The following is a 23189-nucleotide window of genomic DNA, read 5'->3' on the forward strand; positions in this document are numbered from 1 at the left end:
TAAAATGTATAAATTGTGGGTGAAAATGGTCAGAGGTCAATCCTCAGGAAGACCAACTGTGTAAACATTGGTTATGCAATACAATTGGTTATACTTGGCAAACAGTCTACTAAAGAATGAGATTCAACCATCATCAGCCACCTGAGGCCAAAGGGCAGTACTTCAGAATGTCACACCTTGCAGGAGTGCTGGAGAGTTAATAGGGAATGAAAGTTAGATTGAAGTAAATGAAAAACAAAGTGCTGTTCTTTCCTTGTCAGTAGCACATGGCACTACAATAATCAGACCCCATGTGAAGACATCCAAATGTTCATGAGTCATATCTCTTACATAAAATGTAGTGATAATACAATGGCACTCCCATGTTCCTGCTCAAGGGATAAATCCTCTCATCAACTTGGGCTAGATTAGAAAACTGAATTCTTTGAAATTTGCTTTTTGGTTACCCCTAAGAAGGAATAGCCTAAGTGAAGAGATAAATTATTATAAGTTCATTAAAGGTAAACTCTCACAGCCAAACTGGACAAAGAGATAGTACTCTATGAGGAAAGGATTAGTCAATATGGCAGGAATACCAAAATGAGCTAGCTTTGAAGACCAGATAACTGTTTCATGGAAAACTATTTCTTGAAATGTGTAACAGTGCCAAAACACATGGAACAGCTACATATAGTAACCTTCAAGAACACAAAGGCTAAATAAACAATATAAGAGTCAAATCAAGTAAGGGAAATTCCAGAAGAGAATCACAGAGAAGCTTGGTCAGGCTCTCCTTAACTGAGGCCAAATCCTTGCTAGATGGTTACATGGAAGTTCTTGGGACACTCTTTCTGAGTTGATGAATAAAGTCAGAAATATTTCAACTAAGACAGGGCTTTCTTGTGCCCTTGACTCCAAATAATGATCGTCGATTTTTAAAAGTAACTGGAGAAATATCACAATTTTTGGAAGTAAATTGTATTTTTCCTAACTATACAAACCTGAGGTCCTTTATGCAAGGCATTACTTTTGGTGTAGCTGGAATTACGGCCATTAAATTCTTGAACAAGGTGGTCAGGCAGTAACTACCGTGTGGCAGGCGGGTAGGCTAGCCTGCCTGGATGTAAACACTCCACTTTGCCTTTCGGCCCAAGTTCAGATTGAGGGGTGGCATGAGGTGGGCATGTATGTAAAGGTCCTCAGGTTTGTATAGTTAGGAAAAATACAATTTACTTCTAAAAACTGTGATTTGTTCAACACTACACGATATACAAACCCTCGGTCCTTTACATAGGGAATAGGAAGACTCACTTCTTGGTGGCTGGAATCTTATCTTGTGAACAGACTAGTGTTCGTCCAACCTTGGTTCTCTCCCTGGTTGTAAGAGCAGAGGGAGGGATCCTAGCCTCTGTCCAACTGATTGGAATGTGAACTGTGGGATCAGTGGTCAGACCTCTGAACCAAATTGATAAGAGGGAGGCAAGCATGCCTCTTATGAATACCAAGCAAGAACTAGTTCCTATGCAAGAGCCAAATATAAAGTCTTGGGTTTGTCTCTCACTGGCGTCCACTTTCCCCTTTGTTAAGCCCCGTACACACTATGCATCATGATGCTCGCAGTGTTAGATGGATGTGTTGAAAAATGACGAAGCCGCATCACGACGTGTTGATGGGGCAGAGCCATTTCATTACTCAGCTCAGTGACGCACGAACATTCAGAGGGGGAGGATGTCCACCCGCCAAACCCCTTGAGTGGACAAGGACTAACACTACATTTTACTGAATTACTGAAGGAACATCCATCTGTTTGGAACATCAAATGCAAGCATTACAAGATGAGAAACATCAAGAGTGCAAGCTTGGAAACCATAAAATCAGAGTTATCGAGTTTTGTAAACTGTACATTGTGGAATGAAGACATTACTAAAAAGCTGCACACCCTGAAAACACAATTCTACAGGGAAATGTCTGTAATCAAAGCATCACAGAAGTCTGGAGCTGGCACGGAAGATCTCTACACTCCGAAATTATGGTGTTTTGATGAGCTGCGTTCCTTGTAATAAGAAAATATTTGTTGTACTTTGTACCTATATTTGAACCTTACTTTCAAATAATCCTCCCTAAGGACATTATAGATGGCTTCACAGGTTTCAGGGATGATTAAACTGAGGCTCTGTTTTGAAATCCTGGTTGAATATTGGAGGCTTGCATACGATCCTCCAGCTGCAAGAACGAGCTCCTGGTGATATGCTGTCTCGAAAGCTGGTGTCCTGCTTACAGATATATGGTTAAATTTTTTTCCAACAATTTATAAAATGCAAGGATTGGCATTCTTGGGAAATTTTCGAAGTCTGTCGGATTTTTACTTGTAGCTCCAAAACTATTTCATTGAAGCTTCCCTTCAGAGGTTGCCGAGAAAGCCATTGCTTACACCACAAGGTTCTACGTTTCTTCCTCAAAAGTTTCTTTTTTTTGCAGCACACAGAGCAACTACACCCCACAGTAGAGTCTCCTGGCAAAGTACATTATCGGCAGATATCCTGCCGTTGAAAGCTGAATTGCGAGAACAAGTGAGCAGTGTTGTAGTGCAGTTAGTCCACTATTAATTTTTTTCAACACAACTACTGCATCACGTAGCTGATACATGATGGCATAATGTGTACCATGCTTTAGGGAAGTGGTGGATAAGCGCTTCCATCCCTAGTGAAAGGAATGAAATGGAGCTCATTTACGTAGCTTACCTGCATCGATCATCCTGTCCAGCGTGGTGAACGACCACCGCCCTCTGCCCACAGGGAGAGGGAAGAAAAGAGGAGGAAGAGATGCCAGTCACTCTCTCATTCACTCTTCCATTCATGCAGTCTCACAAGGATGAGATGCTATCTTGTCCAGTCAAGGAGCTGGGTAAGCTACACAACTTGTTGAGCAGCCACCACGGGTCCCAAGGAAAAGGTGTCCAAGGGCCTGTGGGCAATATCCCGAAAGTAGAAGGAGGTGAAGGTGGTCTGGTTGGCCCAAACCCCTGCCTTCAGTACCTGTGCCACGGAAAAGTTCTTGCGGAATGCAAGGGTTGGACCAATACCTCTGACTTCGTGGGCTCTTGGACGAAGTGTACTGGTGTCGGCACTCCCATCTGAAGCGTACGCCTACCGGATCACCTCGCGAAGCCAGAAAGAAATAGTGTTCTTGGATATTTCTTTCTTGGTAACCCTGGTGCTAACGAAGAGGTGTCGACACTCAGGCCTGAGGAGACAAGAAGGCGCTGTTAACTGGTCTAGAATTTTGAAAGGAGTGCGGTGGCCAGGAACGGAACCCCTGCCGCTAACCGAGGGCCGCCTGTAATGATAAATTTAATAAAACTGTTGTTTGACTGTGTCTAATCATATTGCATGTATTAGCAGTCCCCGGGTTACGACGGGGGTTCCGTTCTTGAGACGCGTCATAAGCCAAAAATCGTCGTAAGCCGGAACATCATAAAAAAAATCCAAAGAAAACCTTACTTTTAATGCTTTGGGTGCATTGAAAACTATGTAAACTGCATTCTTATTGCATTTTTCATAAAATAAACTTCAAATATTGATTATTTTGCAGTTTTGGTGTCATATTTCATCTGCCAGATGAGCGTTGTAGGCGTTGTAACCCTGGATGAATATAATTGAGAAACGCCTTAACCTTGGAACGTTGTAACCCAAACCCGTCGTAACCCGGGGACTGCCTGTATTACCATATTATAGTATTATGATATGAACCTAGCGATCTACCATTTGCATTCTGGTTTTGTTTACATTCTTAAAATAATCAACTGATGTCATTTTACCAATATCATCACTGTTCTTAGTAGCCGAATGGAACTTAATTCAGAGATATGCCTATAATATATAAGGTGAGAATGGTTTTATTACCTTTATTGTCAGTTAATATGATAAATGTGAATCTGTTCATGTATGTTGGTGGTTATCACACTAAAACTAGGTTTAGCCTACCAATGAAAGTCATGCATATACCTTGAATAGGCTATTTATTATGAAGATATGCCAACAATATATAAGGTGAGAATAGTTTTATTGCCTTTGTCAGTTAATATCATAATGTGAGTTGTTTCATATAATGTGAGTTGTTTCATGTGTGTTGGTGATTTTCGGACTGCGGCCGGGGCTTAGCCTACCGATAAACATCACATATGCAACACATTTGTCCCGTGATGCTGTGATTCATACCAGCGATATAGCATGAGAAGCAGTCCAAGAAAAAACCTGTGAATGACTGATTCCGTGATTACTGATCTGCGATTAAGCTATGCACCACTGTATGCAGAAGAATAAGATTAATAGCCAACTTTCAAGGATTAAAGCCAAGAAGGCTATTTCTATGCAAGACCTTGGCATGTACTTAGTAAGTAATCAGCTGGTGTGTGGATGAGCACTTACAGCAACAAGAACCATGAAAATGGGTAACCCCAGTAGCCATGCCTGACAAAAGTGCCAGACATGAAATGATGTAAAAATTGAGAAGTGGCTGAGGATGGAGTAAATTCCCTCAACATTTGTAACACATGATGCACCACAAAAAATTAGCTTAAACATGAATACATGTTCATGCAAATGTATGAGCATTATCTCTCAAATAAAATTTATCAGAAACACAGTTTCACTGCTCAAAGGAAGGCAACAAGAATCAAATTAAACTTAAGGGTAATAGACAAAGAAAGGTTGCATACTTCATGAACTTCCACCTTCCACCTCATTAAGTCAACACTCAATTCATCTTTCAAAATTCAATGATGGAGAAGAAACTTCTCCTCTTGGCTCGAGGATGAGCCACGAAGTCCCAACTCTTCAAGGATTTGCAGGAGAATGCACTGGCATCAAAGTCACCTAAGCTTGTTGATGCCTAAGCGGAAGGAGACAGAGGAAAGACTTGCGTCTTTTCCACTATGTGTTTGTTATACTGCCTAACACTTGCAATTTCGCTAAAAAAAATTGTGTCGCCAAATCCAAAAGCATAGTTGTAAAGTACTCTTGTACCTCGAAGAAGCGAAAATGGAAGCATGTCTCCGTGTAAGCCGCAGCTGTGAAGTGACGTCATGGTGGGCGCCATGTTTATGACGTCACTGAGCATCTTGAATGCGAATCCAGCACTCGACAAGAAGTGCAAGGCTGTTGTTGTTAAACTCGTAGGCATAGCAATCTGACTCAAAAGGCTGTGGTGTTGAACTATCTGCTTCTCTACAGATGTTGATGCGTTCGACCGCCATTCAGTGCATATCAGGATAGAAGGAACATCCATAGCGTGGGACCCTGGATGGCAGTGCGACGTCATATAGCAAACCAACTGTCCTTCTTGAGTTGGTACTCCTGATAGGCCCATAGCCGATCGCACACCTCCATCAACTCTGCCCACGTATCTGGAACGAAAACAAGATGGCAATGCACACCTCTCCCCACAGGGAAAGGAGCACAACTAGTCAAAATTTCTTCCCAAAGAACATCCTGATACATCCAAGCTTTGGATTCACAGCAAGCATATTAACTGTATCTGAAGAGTTTCTGCACCTACGACCTACTACTACATGATGAGTACCCTGATGTCAAAAGCGTCGAAGATAATATCCGGGCGTTTATCTGCCTCTTGTGATATCCAGGAAATCTCGAAACATGAGAAGGCTCCATGTTCACAATAGTGCCAGGGAATTCCAAACGCAACAGATTCAAAACAACCGGGGGCAAACTAAACCGGCTTTAAAAGGACGGAAGCAAACACGTCCTCTCTTGAAGGCCGTAAGAAAATAACTAACGGGGTCACAAGTTAATGAGGGGTGTGTGGGTGGCTCCACATGACCCGTGACCAAGCACAGATGCCAATAGTCCCTTGCATAAACAATTATTTTAAACTTTACCGGTTTCCAGCTGGCACTAAGCGTTTATTCTAATGTTAAGATAGAAGGTTTGTTTCGTATATGAACAAACATCTTTCAAAAAAATGAATTTCAGTCAATAACAGCACAAATTCGAAATGAATTGCAATTAGCAAAAGAAGAAATATTAATAAAAAGATTTGAGGTGAGGTAGATCCAGTTTTCATAATCTAATAATATGGATAAGTGGATTTTTGACTAATTTTAATGAGATGTACACTAAAATATGGGATTAGTGCAAATAGATTAGCATCATCTGTGTAAGCAATGATCTTACTTTCAATGCTAAACCTCATGTATTTGGCTTATGCAGTATAACTATAGCAGATTCATTTCACCAGTGCATCTCATGCCTAGCGCCGTTCCTTAAAACGCTTAAAACTCTGTCTTTCTCGAGAGTTCACATAGACAAAAAGTGATCTTAGACTAGACGCAAACTGACCCGCCAGGGGCACTGGATGAACTATATCACTTGTTGGGCCGCCACCACTGGACCCAAGGAAAAGGTGTCCAAGGATCTATGGGCAACATCTTTCAAATAAAATGAGGTGAAAGTTGTTTGGCGCTTCCACACGCCAGCTTTCAGAATTTTATCCACAGACATGTTCTTCTTAAATGCCAGGGAAGCACTCACACCCCTGATGTCATAAGCTCTAGCTCCCACCTGGCTATCTGACCCTCTGTCTTCTGCAGTATAAGCATCTCTGATCGTCTCCCTTAACCAAAATGATATTGTATTCTTGGACACTTCCTTCTTGTTCCGTCCTGTACTTACGAACAACCTCTGGCACCCCGGCCTGAGGTGCCTTGTTCTCTTTAAGTACTCCCTTAGTGCCCTGACGGGGCACAGGAGCATCTCAGCTTTGTCGTTGTCTACAAAGTCTGCCAAGGAAGGTATGGTAAAGGAGTCGAATCTGCCGTCTACTATTGTTGGATTTTGGGTCTTTGCCACGAATTCTGGGACAAACTCACACACCATTGATCTCCAACCTCTCGAGTGCTTTATGAGATATGAGAGGCCATGTAGCTCCCCCACCCTTTTGGTTGAAGCCAGGGCCAATAAGAAGACTGTCTTCAGGGTCAGGCTCCTATCCGTGGACTGCCTTAGTGGTTCGTAGGGGAGTTTTGTCAGACTACTCAGTACCTTGGTCAGATCCCAATCTGGGGCTTTTAGCTGGTGGGCATGACTGTTCAAAGCTCCTCATCAGCATGGCCAACTCCCATGAAGACGATATGTCCACTCCTTTCATTCGTAAGACTGAGGCTAGAGCAGCCCTGTACCCCTTCACTGCAGATACAGACATATGTTTTTCTGTTCTGAGATATATCAGAAAGTCTGCTAACTGCTGAATAGTGGTACCGAGTGGAGACACGTTCCCTCTACGACACCAATCACAGTATGCTGACCACTTTCCTTGGTATACTGTCACAGATGATTTTCTGATATTACCTGCCATCCGAGTTGCTGCTTTCTGCGAAAACCCTCGCTCTCGGAGGAGATACTTGACAGTCTCCACCCGTGAAGCGATAGGGACTTCACCGACTAGTGGTACCTCTCCACGTGAGGCTGACACAGAAGGTTGCTCCATGGAGGTAACTCTCTTGGCACATCTACTAGGAGTTCCAGTAGGTCTGGAAACCACTCTGCTTTCGGCCATAACGGGGCTACCAGGGTCATCTTGAGGTTCTGAGACCGCATTACCCTGTTCACAACCTGACGGATTAGACAAAATGGAGGAAATGCGTACACGTCCAGATTGTCCCAGGGGTGTTGTAGCGCATCTTCTGCTACTGCCTCTGCGTCCGGGACTACTGAACAATACACTTCCAACTTTTTGTTGTACCTGGTTGCGAATAGGTCTATGATCGGTCCTTCCCACAACATGAGCATCCTGTCCACTACCTGTTGGTGTAGGGACCACTCCGTTCCCAGAATCTGATCCCTGCGGCTCAACTTGTCGGCCACTATGTTTCTTTTTCCCGATAGCCCACTGGTGAAGTTGAACTGTCATCACATGTAACTGCCGAGAAACTAGGCCTCCTTGCTTATTTATATAAGCTACTACTGTGGTGTTGTCTGACATCAATACCACTGAGTGTCCTTTACTCTCTCCCTGAATTCTTGTAGAGCCAGGAAAGCTGCTTTCAACTCCAGCACGTTTATATGGAGTTCTCTGTCCTTGCAACTCCATTTTGCTGACACCATCAACTCCTCCATATGGGCTCCCCAGCCTTCTAGTGACGCATCCGAGAACAGCAAGAGGTCCAGGGAGGATTGTTGAAGGGGGACACCCACTGTCAGATTGTCGTCGTCCACCCACCACAGCAAGTCTTTCCTCACTTCTGCCGACAAGGGAATTTGCTCGTACGGGTGATCTACTGTTGGTGACCAAAACTCCTTCATCCTCCATTGTAGGGACCGAAGGTGTAGCCTTCCTTGTGGTACTAGCTTCTCCAGGGAGGTTAGGATTCCCAGCACCACCTGCCACTGTCTTGCTGGCTGTGTCTGCTTTCCCAGAAAGGCATTCACCACTTGTTTGCATTTCTCTACTCTTTGGTCTGCCGGGAATACTTTGGCTTGTGTTGTGTCTATCACCATTCCCAGATATTCCAAACGTTGACTTGGATCCAGTTGCGACTTCTGCTGATTCACCACAATACCTAGGCTGTGACAAAGCTGCAGGAGGGCCGCCCTGTCCCTGAGTAATTTCTCCCTGGACTTTGCTATCACCAGCCAATCGTCCAGATATCTTATTAGCCTGATCCCCTGAGCATGCGCCCACTCCGACACGAGGGTGAACACTCTTGTAAAAACTTGAAGAGACGTTGTCAATCCGAAGCACAGGACCTTGAATTCGAAAGCTTTCCCTGCAAGACTGAAGCGGAGAAATTTCCTTGAAGACTGATGGACTGGTATCTGAAAGTATGCGTCCTTTAGATCGACTGTCAGCATAAAGTCTCCGATTCTGACTGCTTGTAGAACCGTTTTCGGAGTTTCCATCTTGAAACTGGTTTTCCTTATAAACAGATTCAGCGTTGACAGGTCTATTACTGTCCTCCACTCCCCGTTGGCTTTGGGTACCAGGAAAATCCTGCTGTCGAAGCCTTTTGTCGGACTGCATACTTGTTGCACAGCTCCTTTTTCCATCATCTTCTTTACTTCGTCCTGCAGAATAGTGGCCTTCTGAGATTTGTGGGCATAAGTGACGTGGGGTAATGGTTGATCTGTCAGGGGCGGGGTTACCTCGAACGGAATCAAATACCCGATCCTGAGAACATCCACCACCCACTGCTCTGCCCCTAGTTCCTGCCACACCTTCCAGTGATTTGCCAGGCAACCCCCCACTGGTGTGGCCGAGTGATGGGAGGCGCCCATCCTATCTTCTTGAGCCTCTCCCTCTTCCCCTATTGCCCCTTCCTCTGTTGTTTCTATTGTGAAAGGGCCGATGAGTTATCCTCTTTGGGGAAGCGGGTCTTGTGACTCTATTAGGGATGCTATGTCTCACTGTCTTCTTTCGAGACATCTGCTGTTGTCTTCCCTCCAAAGGAGTAGTTTGACTGTTAGACGTTTTCCTAACTGCCTGTTGCACCAACCTATCGTTAGTGTCCATCCTTCTTCTATCTATCGCCTCTTCCAGTATGACCTCTGGCAACAGTAGTTGCGATTCCAAGATATCCCCATTCCTCATTGCTAACAGGGAATCCAAATCCACATTGCGGCTTAGTCTAGCCAATGCTGCATCTCTCCTCATTAGCAGGATATTTGCCCAAACATTGGCACTTACGTTTGTCAGGTACGCAATCGCCTTGGACCCTGACTGTAGTAATCTAATGAACAATGGTTCATCCACTACTTTCCTTGTTGCTTCCGAGGATGCAATTTTCGCCACTGCTGTTGACCAAAGGTCTAACCAGGAAGCAGCCTGAAAGACAGAAGAAGCCGTTGCTTCTAACGTAGCAGCTTCTTGGTACGTCATCGAAGGGCACTCCATTTTAACCTGATCCAAGGTTAATCCAGGCCTTAACCTTACAACATTAGGGTTCATTTGTCTAGACAGCAAAGGGACCTTCGGTGTCGTATAATATTTCCTTTGCTTTATCATTGGAGGGGGAATAAATTTAAATGATCTATTAGATCTTAAGGAATTATCCCTCCCTGCAATCTTTGCGTTTACGTGTTGCAAGACCGATTCCGCATGACTCGAACAAGGCAATTCATACGACACCTTGGTATCCCTCTTTAGTCCAAACGCCATGTCAATTCCAGGAGGAAGCATACTGGCCGGTGTTTCTGTCTTCTCCGAAAGGCTATTGAATTGACGAATCAAATCAATAACCTCTGCATACGAGGCCAGAAACTCTTGGTTTTCTCCTTCCTCCGGCTCTAGTGTACCACTCTCTGTCACGAGGGATGTTGTCTCGCCTCTATCTTCTGACAGACGGCCCGGAATTCCACGGCCGCTTGCCCCTACGGCCGCGGTCTCTTTGATCTTTGCTGGCCACTGTTGGCTCGATCCCGGATAGTCAGCAGGGGAACGAGAACTTCTCACTCTTTCTCTGCTCACGGATCTAGAGCGAGAATCTCGTCTAGATCTCCAAGATGAAGGCTCCCTTAAGACAGAGGTAAGTTCGTCTCTATTAGCATTGGCATCGTTTTTGAGCGTCGGCGAGCCCGGCCTCGACCTTCTATCCAGACGGACACTGCCTTCCACGAACGTATCCGCCGAGGTTGCCAACTCTCTATTTTTCGTACTTTTAATAGGAGCCTTATCGTCCTTCGTACGTATTTTGAACGGCCTTACGGGCGAAACTGGGACCTGCATTCCATCCTCTGCTGCACCTTTCGCCGCCAACGTCGATTTTACCAGAGGTATCGCAGTTTTTGCGATCCGAACTGGCAACTCCGCCTCGGCCGCTAGCTCGCCGGCCGTCACCTCTCTCGCTTGTTCGGACTCTTGCGAACGGCTTCGTCTGCCAACCTTGTGCTTAATAGCCACTGATTTTCCGACCTTCTTGCTGACTTGGAAATGACAGTCTTGGTCCGAAGAAGAGGAAGAATTGATTCTTCTCCTCTTGGGCCGAGGATCCGCCAGGAACTCCCGAATCCTTCTCCAACGCTTGACTGGCGCTCTCCGTGACGTTATCGGACTTAGTGATGACGCCGAACTAGAGGAAGAAGACGAAGAAGGCGAATCACACTTTTTCTTTGTGTCTCTCTTATTCATTCTCTCCTCTATATCCTGTAATTTCTGCATTACAGTTTGCATTGACGGGTCAGAAGGCGTATTAGCGTCTGGGTGCAGCGAAAAAGGGCGAGAATCGGTCTGTGACGTCATCACGCCTGCCATCTCAGAGTGTGACGTATGTTGTGACGTCATCCCTCTCGTAGGGAGAGACTGAGAGGTTTCTGCTGGCAACTGCACGTTTGCTGCCAAACTACCTCCCACGTTCTGCATCGCTGTAAATACTGAGTGGGATGGTGAAGCCGCGGCATTAATTCCCATAAATTGCAAGCCCGGGGGATGAGGAACATTCAGCGCTGCCGGACCCTGCTGGAACCGTGACGTCATATAATGAGCTATCAGACCATCCAAGGTTGGTACGCCTGGTAGGCCTAGCGCTGACCACGTACCATCTAACCTATGCGCTTGAGTAGCAGGAGCCTGGAACAAAGATGGCGGATCTCCCCCTCTACTTGCTGGGAACAAAGGAGAGTGCAAATTACTCATAAAATTACCCAAGGCCCCTCCTGACGTTTCCGATACAGAACCGCTAGGAGAAAACCGAAGGGGTAAGAGACAATTCAAAAGCAGGTGGAGAAACATATGGAGCAGCCTGGTTTATTACCGATACAAAAGAAGCCGGTAAGGTTTGGTCATCCAAAGATGGCGTCACCCCCTTCCTTTTGTATTGGCTTTTCCCATAGAACTTCTTCCACTGTTCCACCGACCAACCGCGACAAACAGAACACGGATTAGTAACCGTACATACGTTTTCCCTGCACCTACTACACGTTGGATGAGGATCCGTCGACACCGAAGTTAGGAACCTAGAACATGGAAAGCCACTGACTCCTGGGCATTTCCTTTGTCTCCTCTTCGAAGCGGTAGACGATCCCGATGTTGAGGCAAAATTCTCCATCATACCATGTATACACTCTTACCACACACTGATCACACTTGGAGAAAGAAAAGGAATGAAAAATAAAAAATGAAATGGATAAAGAACGGGCAAACTGAAAAAACCGGCTTTAAATGAGATAGACAGTAACACGTCTTATCTTAAAGGCGGTAGGAAAATAACTGATGGGTCACAGGTAGCCGTGGGCATTCTGGGTATACATGCCCCGTGACCTGGTATAGATGCCATTAGTCCCTGGATCTCACAAGTGTAATTTTAATTCTACCGGTTTCCAGCTTGGCGCTAGTAAATCCTAATGTTAAGACCGAAGGTTTGTTTCGTGTATGAACAAACCAAAACTATGTTATATATCATAAATGAAGATCTCTTTGCTCAAAGATCGTAGCCTTGGGCACAGTGTGACGTGTGCTGTCAGGCAAGAAGGGGGTGTTACTAGGCAACCCTCCCCTCTCTCTTCACTAACTACGCATATATTATGATATTCTGTAATAATACTTGAGCGATTTTTCTTTGTATGTTAGCGGGATGTTTTCCTTGTCTTTTCCTCATTGGCATGATGAACTTCTTGCCAAAACATACATAAACATACGTAAAAGCAAGCAAATGTCACGAGGTGAAACTCGAACGTGTAATCTACTTAAAAGTCTGTGGTCCGACTGATTCATGGTTGAACCAGATACTCGCTTCTGCGAGCCACGGAATCTCTACAGATGCCATTTATCACAATTTCTTTGCTAATAATTATCAAAATTTACAATAACAGAAGAAATATTGCATTTTCTTGTACGGATGAATGTTTTAGGCTTACAGTATTGAGTTATGTTTACTAATTACCCTGTAACTACGAGGGTATGAGGAATTTTGACGAAATATTTCGTATACGTATATGAAGCTTCATGAATTTTTTCATGACTGCATTTTTCGCCCTATACCACCATATATAGGGGTTCCGGCTGGCCCCCTTAAAGCCGATTTAGTTTGCCCGCTTTTTCATTTCTTTCTGTTTTCCAGTGGGTGTTATCCGTTGGATTGCACTGGTATCAGGATTACGGATCTTTTTCAACTCCCTGGCAAAGGTTTCTTCGGGATCTCGCAAGAAGCAGAGGAGACATCCTATGTTGGATAGGATATGGGCCCCGAACCCCTTTTTCACTAAAAGGGGGGGGGGGGTGTGGTGTGTCCTATCATCATAGGACAATCTCCTCTGATGAGCAGCATAACGAACATATGTCATCATAGACAATCACCTCATAGGATGTCTCCTCTGTTGGAAATACATGTTCCTTTGGCAGAGTGAGGGTATCTCTGTCTAAGGTGCAACTACTTTGACTGTACAAGTTGACATTAGGATATTAGTACATATCTGCATAAAGGAAATTATCATACAACATGCCCTTAAGTTATTCTATTGTCCCTTCTGTTTACTTGGAGAAGACCCACATTAGACCTCCTCACAACACGATTCAACAGCTGCCTAAAGGTCTATGGTTCATGATCCCAGATCTGTTTGTTGTGGCAGAAGACTCTCCTCTGAACAAGGAATGAAGTCTTGGGATGACGATGCTCTCCCCTTTCTGAGCTCAGGCAGAAAGGTTTTGGACCTGTTATCTCTGCTGGTAGAAGTTCCAAGAGAGCCACATCCCTGGCACAAACTACCAGGTCAACAACAAGTAGGTACCTTTTCAGTTTTTCTAAGAAGAGAAAGACATCTTCCTGCATCAGCCATAAAGGGTGATAAGGCTGCTCTACCTACAGTGCTAAGGATGAATAACTTTAGATATTTCTGCTTCTTGGGAAATATTTATGCGATCAAGAGCTTTGAGCAATCCTGTCCTAGAGAACTCAGATCTCCTAGCTGGAATTTAACCCTGGCATTCTCTAGCCTTACGAAGGCTCCCTATGAACTGTTGTGACATGCTACAGATAGAGACTTGACTCTTATAGCAGTGTTCTTGCTGGCCCTAGCATCAGCAAAGTGTGTGAAAACAATATAAAAAAAATTTTCATAATAAAATTGATTATTTGTATACCTGAAGAAAAATATGGCCTTCTATTCCTCTGGCTCTGGTTCTGGTTCTTCTGGCTCTGGCTCCGGTTCTTCTGGCTCTGGCTCTGGCTCTGGCTCTGGCTCTTCTACTGGTTCCTCTTCTGGCACTGGATCATCTCCCACTGCTTCTTCATTGCTGCTACTACTACTACTACTACTGCTATGAGATGATTGACTGTCATGTTCAGGAACTGAATTAGTTACTGGTTCTGGGACTGGATCAGGTTTATTAATGCAAACAGGGGCATCTTTCTCAGACTCTGAGCCTGAATGATGATGGTGATGGTGATGGATAACCAAGGGTGTTTTGTCACCTGAAATCACAAGCAAAAATGTTATCCACAAAGGGCTAACTCAGCATACGTTACTAAACAACCAAAAATAAAACCAGAACCTGTTGCCCAACCTTATCTTTTCACTCACTGTTAATGCTACATATGAAAAGTCTATTACAATACAGTAAGCCCTTAGCTGATAACATGCTTCAGAAATCTGACTTTTCTGATCCTCTGATGTGCAACCCTCTAGGATACAATTTAATATTCAAGATGTCCCAAAGCAATGAGCAGACATTTTCAAGCCTAATCTAACCTGTACTTTACAGTTACCATTCAATTTGAGATATTTATCTGAAAACAAGTTTTTAAAACAAAAAAGGATTTTAATAATAACAAAGCAACTTATATTATATCTGTCATGAAGTTCCAGTTACATCAACTTCTCCCAAGTGCGACTGATAAACCCTACTGCATATGCCCAAATCCTCCAATGATGCAATGCATCCCACCTGATTTCCTTGAGCAACTTTACACTATCAACAGGTACTTTCCATACCTCTCACAAATTCCCTGTTTGTGTTAATTTTACCACTGAGCCATCTTTTCCTTATGTTTATCCCTTTTGTTTTTTTTTCTTCTTAGGGATTTGTCTTTTCATTATAATAATGAAGCTATACAGCCCTACTAACATTTGCTTCCAAGATGTGAAACATACATGACATTCCTTAACAGTAAACAATAATTGTACTGTGATGTACATGCCACATTATCAGAGAGAGCTCTGCTGGAGGAGAAACTCAGCTTTATAATGAATGTTACGGTAATGTTAAGCCACAGCGTTCTAAAACATTAATTTCCCCAAGACAAATGAGCTTTCACAAATAAATTTTGTTCATTTACAAATATAATTTAACAATAAAAATTAAAAAATATCAAACAAATACGGTAAAATAAATAAGATACGCACATACAATATATACAAATAAAGTTCCAGGTGAGATTACACACATCTGTCTACATAAAACCAAAAAAAATCTTTGACGAATTATAACCAATACATGGGAATTTACCTTGATCACAGTGTTCATGCTCTGAACTGCTACTACTGCTTCCACTTCCATGTCGCTTTCGTTCAGTTACCATACCACTCCCAAATGAGGAATTATCATAACCTACAAATAGACTAAAGCAGTTAAAAACAGATAAGACTGTACAACTGACAAGAAAACAAGCTTAGTTAATAAACCTTGAAATCATTGCTTTGATCAAATGTAATGAAATTCATAAACAGATAATGCAAATTAGTATTAAACTACTTTATAACAAATGGAGAAAACTGGTCTAATTAGCAATGCATTCAATGCTTACCTTTTGCTGTGCCTCTTTAACCTAAGCGGCAACAGGGTGTTCTACAGAAATTTTAATTTGATATCCCTTTTTTATTGATAATTATTTTTTAAATATCTCCCACATTCTGAATAAATTTTAATTTGATATTCATTTTTATTGATGATGATAACTTTTTCAATTCTAATTTTTTTCAGGTGCACAAATGTTAAAATAAAACTTCTGTTACACCATATATACTATATCAGAACACAAAATTATGAAGCCCAATAATAAATGTCCATAGTCATAAAAAGCTGATTAAAAGACCCATCATCTTGCTTTTACCAATACTAATACAAATATTGAACTGAGCCAGCTAGCGGCTGGCACCCATGGGCCAGCTTTGTTTGAACCGTAATATCATCATTATTTTCCAGTGTAGAAGAAAAGTAAGAGCGTATTTGGAATCCTCGTAAAAATTCTCATCAGAATACTACTGTTTTCTTTTTTCTCTGCAACTAATATTAAAGAAGTTAGCATAGCTCGATATCTGGCAGGATATTCAGATAAAAAAGATACCCGGTTCAAACCATCCACTATTACCAGTTATTTTTCATTGCAGAAAAAAAAGAAAGACCTCCAACTGGTAACAATAATAAGACCGGCTCAGACAATATAGCATGGGCATAAATATCCACCCATGAGAATGATACTGATAACTCTTGGCAAGACACATCAATGTGCACCCTTTAACCAGATGGAAATACCTCATTAATGAAAGAAAAAGTATGCTTGAGGTTGAGCATGTAGAATTTTGGGGCAGAGTGTCGTATCACAATACTGAACGGCTCTAGGTCCATCATTCAATAGGAATTAAAAAACTGTTGAAGTAGCTGGTTATTCTCCCTATGGATATAATGCAACAATTTTAGGGAACCTACCCTCTCCAGAAGGCACCAGCCTTCCATCCCTTCACTTTTAAAACAATCAATCATGTGAAAATTTTGTGGAGAATGGGAAACGAAATTTTATGGCAGAAATAAAGCAATTTGTCTCCACCATTCTAATATCTGATAGTTCAACAAAGGAATGGGCAACAATTGCCCTTTCTTTTAAGAAAAAAAAGCTCCCATTGGAAATGGCTACCCAGCAATTTGGGACCACTACAAGAAAAAATGCAAGAAAGCCGTAGCTGAATTTCATGCTAGGCACCACCTCAACATTCATTGGTGGGCTCCAACAATTTGCTCCCCAATGTAACCTCCCTCTTACATTCATCCCCCTTCTGTTGGAAACTGTTTAAAGTCTGTTGCTGCACAACTCGCTGGACAAGCCTAACAACAGAACTGCACAATATACGCGGTTCTTGGAAAAAGGGAACCTGGAAATAATACAGGCAGCAATCGGTTAGCAGCAGGGGTTCCGTTCCTGGCTGCCGATGCTAAGTGATTTTCGACACAGTGATTTTAAAGCCTACGGCCGCCGCACACATTCTTTCAAAATTCCAGACCAGTTAACAGCGTCCTAGACCAGTCAAACGGCACCATAATCCCACAATGGCGCAATAAGTAAAACTATATTTATGCAGTATAGATCTATAGAATTTACTGTACAGTACATTATATTATTATAAATACTGTAAAGTGAAAAAAGCCTAGCTAGCTTTAATCCTTTGGGTGTCTAGAATATGTAAAGATATAATAAGGTTTAATACAGTGTACAGGAAGTTGTGGTGTTCTAGTTACGATAATTCGTCTTACGATAATCTGATTTTATGAGAGACCAAATTACAATAGACTAACTTTATCCCATCTTCTAATCACACAAGTTCAAAAACAGCAAATGAGAATGATGAAAGTATGGTTTTAACGTTATACGTGTTGCATAAATGTGTACATCCATGAACAACCGAACGAGAAACAACTTTTTTATTTTTATTTTTTTAAGTACAACCGAATTGGATAACATTCGTTTGGCTTGTATTTCAATCATCGTGCTATAGTACACTATTACCATAGTTATTATAAATGACGTTATGTAGAACAGAACTGAGATATCTTAATGTAATAACTTTCTTTGCTATACGTCAAAGATCACTATAGATCAAAGAACAATCTGGAAATATACTGTTAAATTTAAACCTAATTGTAACTGAAGCTGAGAAAATTGTTCAAGCTGCTAATAACTATTATCGTGCATCGGCAACAAGGATAAAACTCCAGTAAACGTATACCATCAAACACAACCATAGATAAAATTGAGATAAAATAATTTTAATCAGAACTAATGTGCTTGAAAGAACACATTTTAGTGTTGGTTTCACGCCGATATAAGATGACTAACAAAGTTCGTATCAGGATGATACAAGGGAAAATTGCGAACGGACTCACATAATTTTTTTACGCAATAAACATGCTGCCAACGTAATCGGTTAACGAAAAAAAAATTAGTTCACAATCACGAGACATATTCAATTCCTATTTCCACCTAAAAACATGTCATATAAGGAAAAATAACCTTGACTCATATAAGTCAATTATCTAGATATTCCTTTAAGCTACCTAGAAGAAAGAAAATTCACTCAGAATTGCGTTAAATATGGCGAAATAAACTCGTATTTGCCATCAGCTGATTTCAAACCAAAACATTGGCCACTCCACAGAATACTGGCTTAGCTTTGCCATACAATAATGCGAGAATAGATACAATATTATTGGATACAGTGAAGTAATGTATAAAGTTTTAAAGGATTTATGGAAAAGATGCATATTTACTTTTTCTTCTGTGCTTATCTTAATTTTTGTCACTATGCCATCTGCATAGCAACGGCATTTCGAGCTTGTATGGTCGTACGACAAAAACCGACCGAGTTGCAGTTATATTTTGTACTTCTATCCCATGTAAAAACAAACAAATTGCAGTGTTGCACAATCAAGTGTATACGCGAGTTTTGTCTTTTAAAATAAATTTATGCAACAATTGTAAATATAATTTGTTATAAAAACGTGATTCAATTATATAAATTAAAATTTAATTATTTTGGCGCAACTGAACAACCTATTGTCTTAATCATGTGAGGGGGTGTTACAAAGACTTCCAATGAACATGCGTACTCCTCTGTATCATATTCATGTACAATTATAAAATAAATACCATGTAATACATTTTTCATACACACATTTTAAACATAAATGCATGAAAACTTATAACAAAAAGCTGAAGTTTCATTATAACAAAAAGTTGAAGTTTCTTTAATAAAATGAGTTATAATTAGCTCCCAAATTAATAAAATAACACCATGCATTTTCCGAAACAGTGGCGTACAAGAACAAACATGAAATAACATCCTCTGACAACATGGAGGGTAGTTACAAACGCTGCCTTAATTTGTACCATATTTAATGTACAAAAATAAAAATACCCTGTATGTAATATATTTTCATACACATTTTAAACATAAAAGCATGAGCATTTATAACATCGACACATCGATCAATAAATTTGCAATCTTTTTAACTATATTTCGGAAGAGCAGCAGGTGGCGGTTCACAAGAAAGAACATGAAAAAACATCCTCTTTGATAATGTGAAGGGCAGTTTCAAAAGCTGCCTTAGTATCATATTTCTGCGCAGAAATAAGAATACCCTATACGTAATACATTTTCATAAACATTTTAAACATAAAAGCACGAACATTTATAAAATCGACACATCAATTGCTAAATTTGCACTTTTTAACTCGATATTTTCGGAAGAGCGGCAGGCGGTGGCTCACAAGAAAGAACATGAAAAAACATCCTCTTTGATAACAAGAAGGGCAGTTTCAAAAGCTGACTTTGTATCATATTTCTGTGCAGAAATAAAAATACACTATATGTAATACATTTTCATACACATTTTAAACAAAAAAGCATGAACATTTATAAATCAACACATCCATAGCTAAATTTGCACTTGTGTAACTCGATATTTTCTGCATAAAACAGCGTCAGAGGCATATATTTTACACTAATACCTATGTAATAACTCTCCATAAAATTTGTTAATATCATTTCCATGACCTTTATGGTCTCAATGGCATTTCTACAAATGAAGGAACTCGTTAAGACATAATGGCGCTAGTGTGCTGTAAACCAAAAATTGTGCTGTAAAAATACCTTAAAATGTCATTTTTTTAATGAATATATTTGACGACAGCCATAAAACCGATTTGCCGCTGAAGGATTGCGCCATTAACCGCGGGCCACCTGTACTCTTAAGTTTTCTTTTCAAGCATAAGAAAGCTAGATATGAATCAGGGCCATACAAGCTGCCAGTCAATACAAAAGGATCCCTCCAACAACAGAAGAAAAGGCAGCAATAGTAACAGCACCCCTTCCTAAGTGGACATGATGCTTCTACCAGGGAAAAGGAAAATCAACTCCTGGACTGTGTATAAAAAGCAAGAGAATGGTCAGGGTTGTCTTCTACAGCATCAAATGCAATGAACTCCTTCCCATGGGGACAATAATTTTCAATGGGTTAGGATAAAAATGATCTTACCCTCCCTCTCCTCTAAAGAATTTTTTTCCAAAAACCAGACCCCTCTTAAAAGGGGGTCATAAAGATGGGTTTATATGCCACCAATCTTCAATTCCTTCAAACGAAGGGGGATCCTTCACTTGTCAAATTTGAAAAAACACATTGTGTAAATATTTCTATATAATGTACTAAGCATTTTATAGCTCGAGAAATAAGGAATTTAACCAGTGGCCTACTTAGATGATTGGCTAAACTGGGGAGCCACCAGAGAAGGGAGCTGATGAAACCTGAGCGGTTGTTGACAGACCCCAGTCGAAAGGAGTCCTAAAAAATAGGAACAAGTCCTACCTTATATCCAGCAGATTTTTCTAAGGCAAGGACTTTGTTGGGATACTCTTTGGGACTGGCTGTCTCTTCACAACAGTACTCGAACCAGAATAATGAAGGACCTGAGATTCCTTGCACAGCCATTTGAGCACATTTTATGTAGTTTTCTGGATACCTGATCTAAAGAGAAGTACATGGATCATAGTGGCACTTTTGTGTGCAAATCTAAATTCTGAGCAGTTTTGCATTGGAGAGGTAATAAATTATTGTGCTCAAAAAGTTGTATTTTCATTGGTAAATTTTGTCTTTCATACTTTCTTGTTGCTATTTTCTATAATGTTTATCTTTTTTCTGCTTGGGATACAATAAATTTCCAGATCTTGTAAAGTTTCATATCTTTTCATCCAGGAATTGAGTAAAATATTTTTAATTGGTTCATCCTGGTAAAATTACAGTTCCTGAATAAAGCTCGTGTTATTTTTGTTAATTGTGACAATCACTTAACTTCTTTTTTTTATAACTGATAAGTAATGTTCTGAAAACTGTACTGATGTGGTTTCTACAAAACAATAATTTTTTTGTCTTAATGACATCTTTTTGGATGGACAATTACTATTATAGTAGATTCACATCAACCGTGCATTTGATGATTAGGCCAGTCCCTTACGAAACTCCTGATTGGCTGTTGATAAGCCAATCGCAGGGCTGGAAACTCTCAGTCTTTATCGAGAGTTCACATGGGTAGGTTCCATGTTCCACCTCTCCCGAGGGATACGTCTTTCAGGAGAGGTGGAACATACATCCTGCCTATGTGAACTCTTGAGAGAGAGAGTTTCCAGCCCTGTGATTGGCTTATCAGCAGCCAATCAGGAGCGTTGTAAGGAACTGGCCTAGACATCAAATGCACAGTTGATGTGAATTTACTATAGTAAATAATTTTCTAGTCGTAGGGGTGATGATCTTTAGTCTATTTTAATCATTATGAACCTTGAACAATTCAAGATTATGTTGATCCTGTCCCCAAGGGACAGTATCAACTTGATTTGGGTTGCTAAAGTGTAAACCAAACACGTTTGATGACACAGACTACTACATTAATACACACCTCTCTAGAATCATCTTGACAGGCAAGCCAAACAGAATGCCAAGAGTCCTACTCTTAGAAACCAGACCACCCATTGAATAGTCTCTCCTCTTAAATGTCAATATGTCTGGCATACTGATATGTAACAGATCTAAACATTAGCAGGTGGCTGATAAATAACCATAGCTCCCAGTAATGGTTTCAAAAATGAATTCTAAATATAGCTGGTATCCCTTCTTGATAATCAAGACAGTGAAGATAAAGCTGGAGCATTAGACAAAATGATGGAATAAAGCTTATATAGTTTGCAAGAAGCTGAAATAATAATGAAAAAGATATAAGGAAAGAGATATTCACAATTTGGATTGGTGAAAGACATTCCCCTGGTTCCAGGAGCCCTTTCACCTGTCAAATAATATTTTAGGCAAAGCCACATGACTTCAATAAGGTATTTCCTCACCGTTTTGCTCAAAAGATGTATATTTTTTATCATTTTCATCCATTTCTTCTAGTCCACTACCACCTAGCTATCCAAAGTACCTTAGTTTGCCAAACTTCAGTCGGCAAATCTCTTCCAGGAATTCATTTTTATGAAAGCCTTACAAGACTATAAATTGTTGAGCTACTTTATAAAATTAATCCTTTTCCAACACCTGTACTTTACTAGTTTTGAATTTCTGATTAGTATGCTTTCCTTGCAAATAAAAAATGTGTACATCACATGCTTTATGTTATTTACCTGACTGCTGGTGCTTCGCATTAACAAGGGTGTAAGATATGTAATGAGGAGCGAATTTAGTTCCATTGTTTCCATGCTCATCATCACTATCATCTTCAGTGAAATTTGCAACACCAAACATGCACGGGTTGTACACAGGTAGAGCTGGAAAAAAAATATATCAATATATTCAAGAACTACTCTGAAAATAAATATGATCATATTATACCAAAGGCAGTACTGTTCTACGGGAAATTCTTGTCTTGCATAATTCATATAAACTGTACCTCTTTCTATCAAAAATCAACTGTCTGTATCTCTTAAACTGGTAGGTGCATTCCCAAAGACAATCCTCTGTTAAAAAAAAAAAAAAAAAAAAAAAAAAAAAAACTGCGAGATATCTTATAGTAAAAGGCAATGGCAAGCTATTACAAAATGGATAAAAATAGTACTTGATCATATACCACACATAGGCAGTGACTTCACAATTAGTTGTGGTACAATTTACATCATGACTACCTCCCTATTTGTCACCTGAAGGCTGTTACTTGACTAAAATTCACACTCAATGTAACTATAACCAAAGGTACAGTACAAGCCTAAGATCCAAGTTCAACCAGCTCTAGCAAAAATGCTGAACTATCAAGTGGCTCTTAACCCTTATACATTGACTGGACATATTATACGTCAAATAAAATTGTCTGTCGGGTGCCAAGTGGACATACAGTACATCGACTACAAAAATTTTTAAATCTTCGCCGAAAAATAGTTATAGGCCTAGTTTACAAAAATTTTAAATCATGCGGCTTGAGGAATGCTGGGAGTTCACAGATCAAGCTGTTGTTGGGTTTA

The 23189-nt window shown here is 40.8% G+C and overlaps 1 protein-coding gene across 5 annotated transcripts in view; it reads right to left on the minus strand.

Annotated features, from left to right (window-relative positions):
- Positions 1-23189, minus strand: part of LOC135198090 (arrestin domain-containing protein 1-like) — a 278270-nt gene that overhangs the window by 8020 nt on the left and 247061 nt on the right. For all 5 annotated transcript variants that reach the window (XM_064225523.1, XM_064225522.1, XM_064225518.1 and 2 more), the window contains exons 8-10: positions 22359-22502; positions 15430-15531; positions 14065-14395 (exon numbers count right to left, since the gene is read on the minus strand). In XM_064225523.1, coding sequence (XP_064081593.1) covers positions 14085-14395; positions 15430-15531; positions 22359-22502 — 557 coding nt within the window. In that variant the 3' untranslated portion in view covers positions 14065-14084. The remainder of the gene's footprint in view (positions 1-14064; positions 14396-15429; positions 15532-22358; positions 22503-23189) is intronic.

The sequence above is a fragment of the Macrobrachium nipponense genome, chromosome 21 (assembly GCF_015104395.2).
Source record: "Macrobrachium nipponense isolate FS-2020 chromosome 21, ASM1510439v2, whole genome shotgun sequence".
Taxonomy (NCBI): Eukaryota; Metazoa; Arthropoda; class Malacostraca; order Decapoda; family Palaemonidae; genus Macrobrachium; species Macrobrachium nipponense.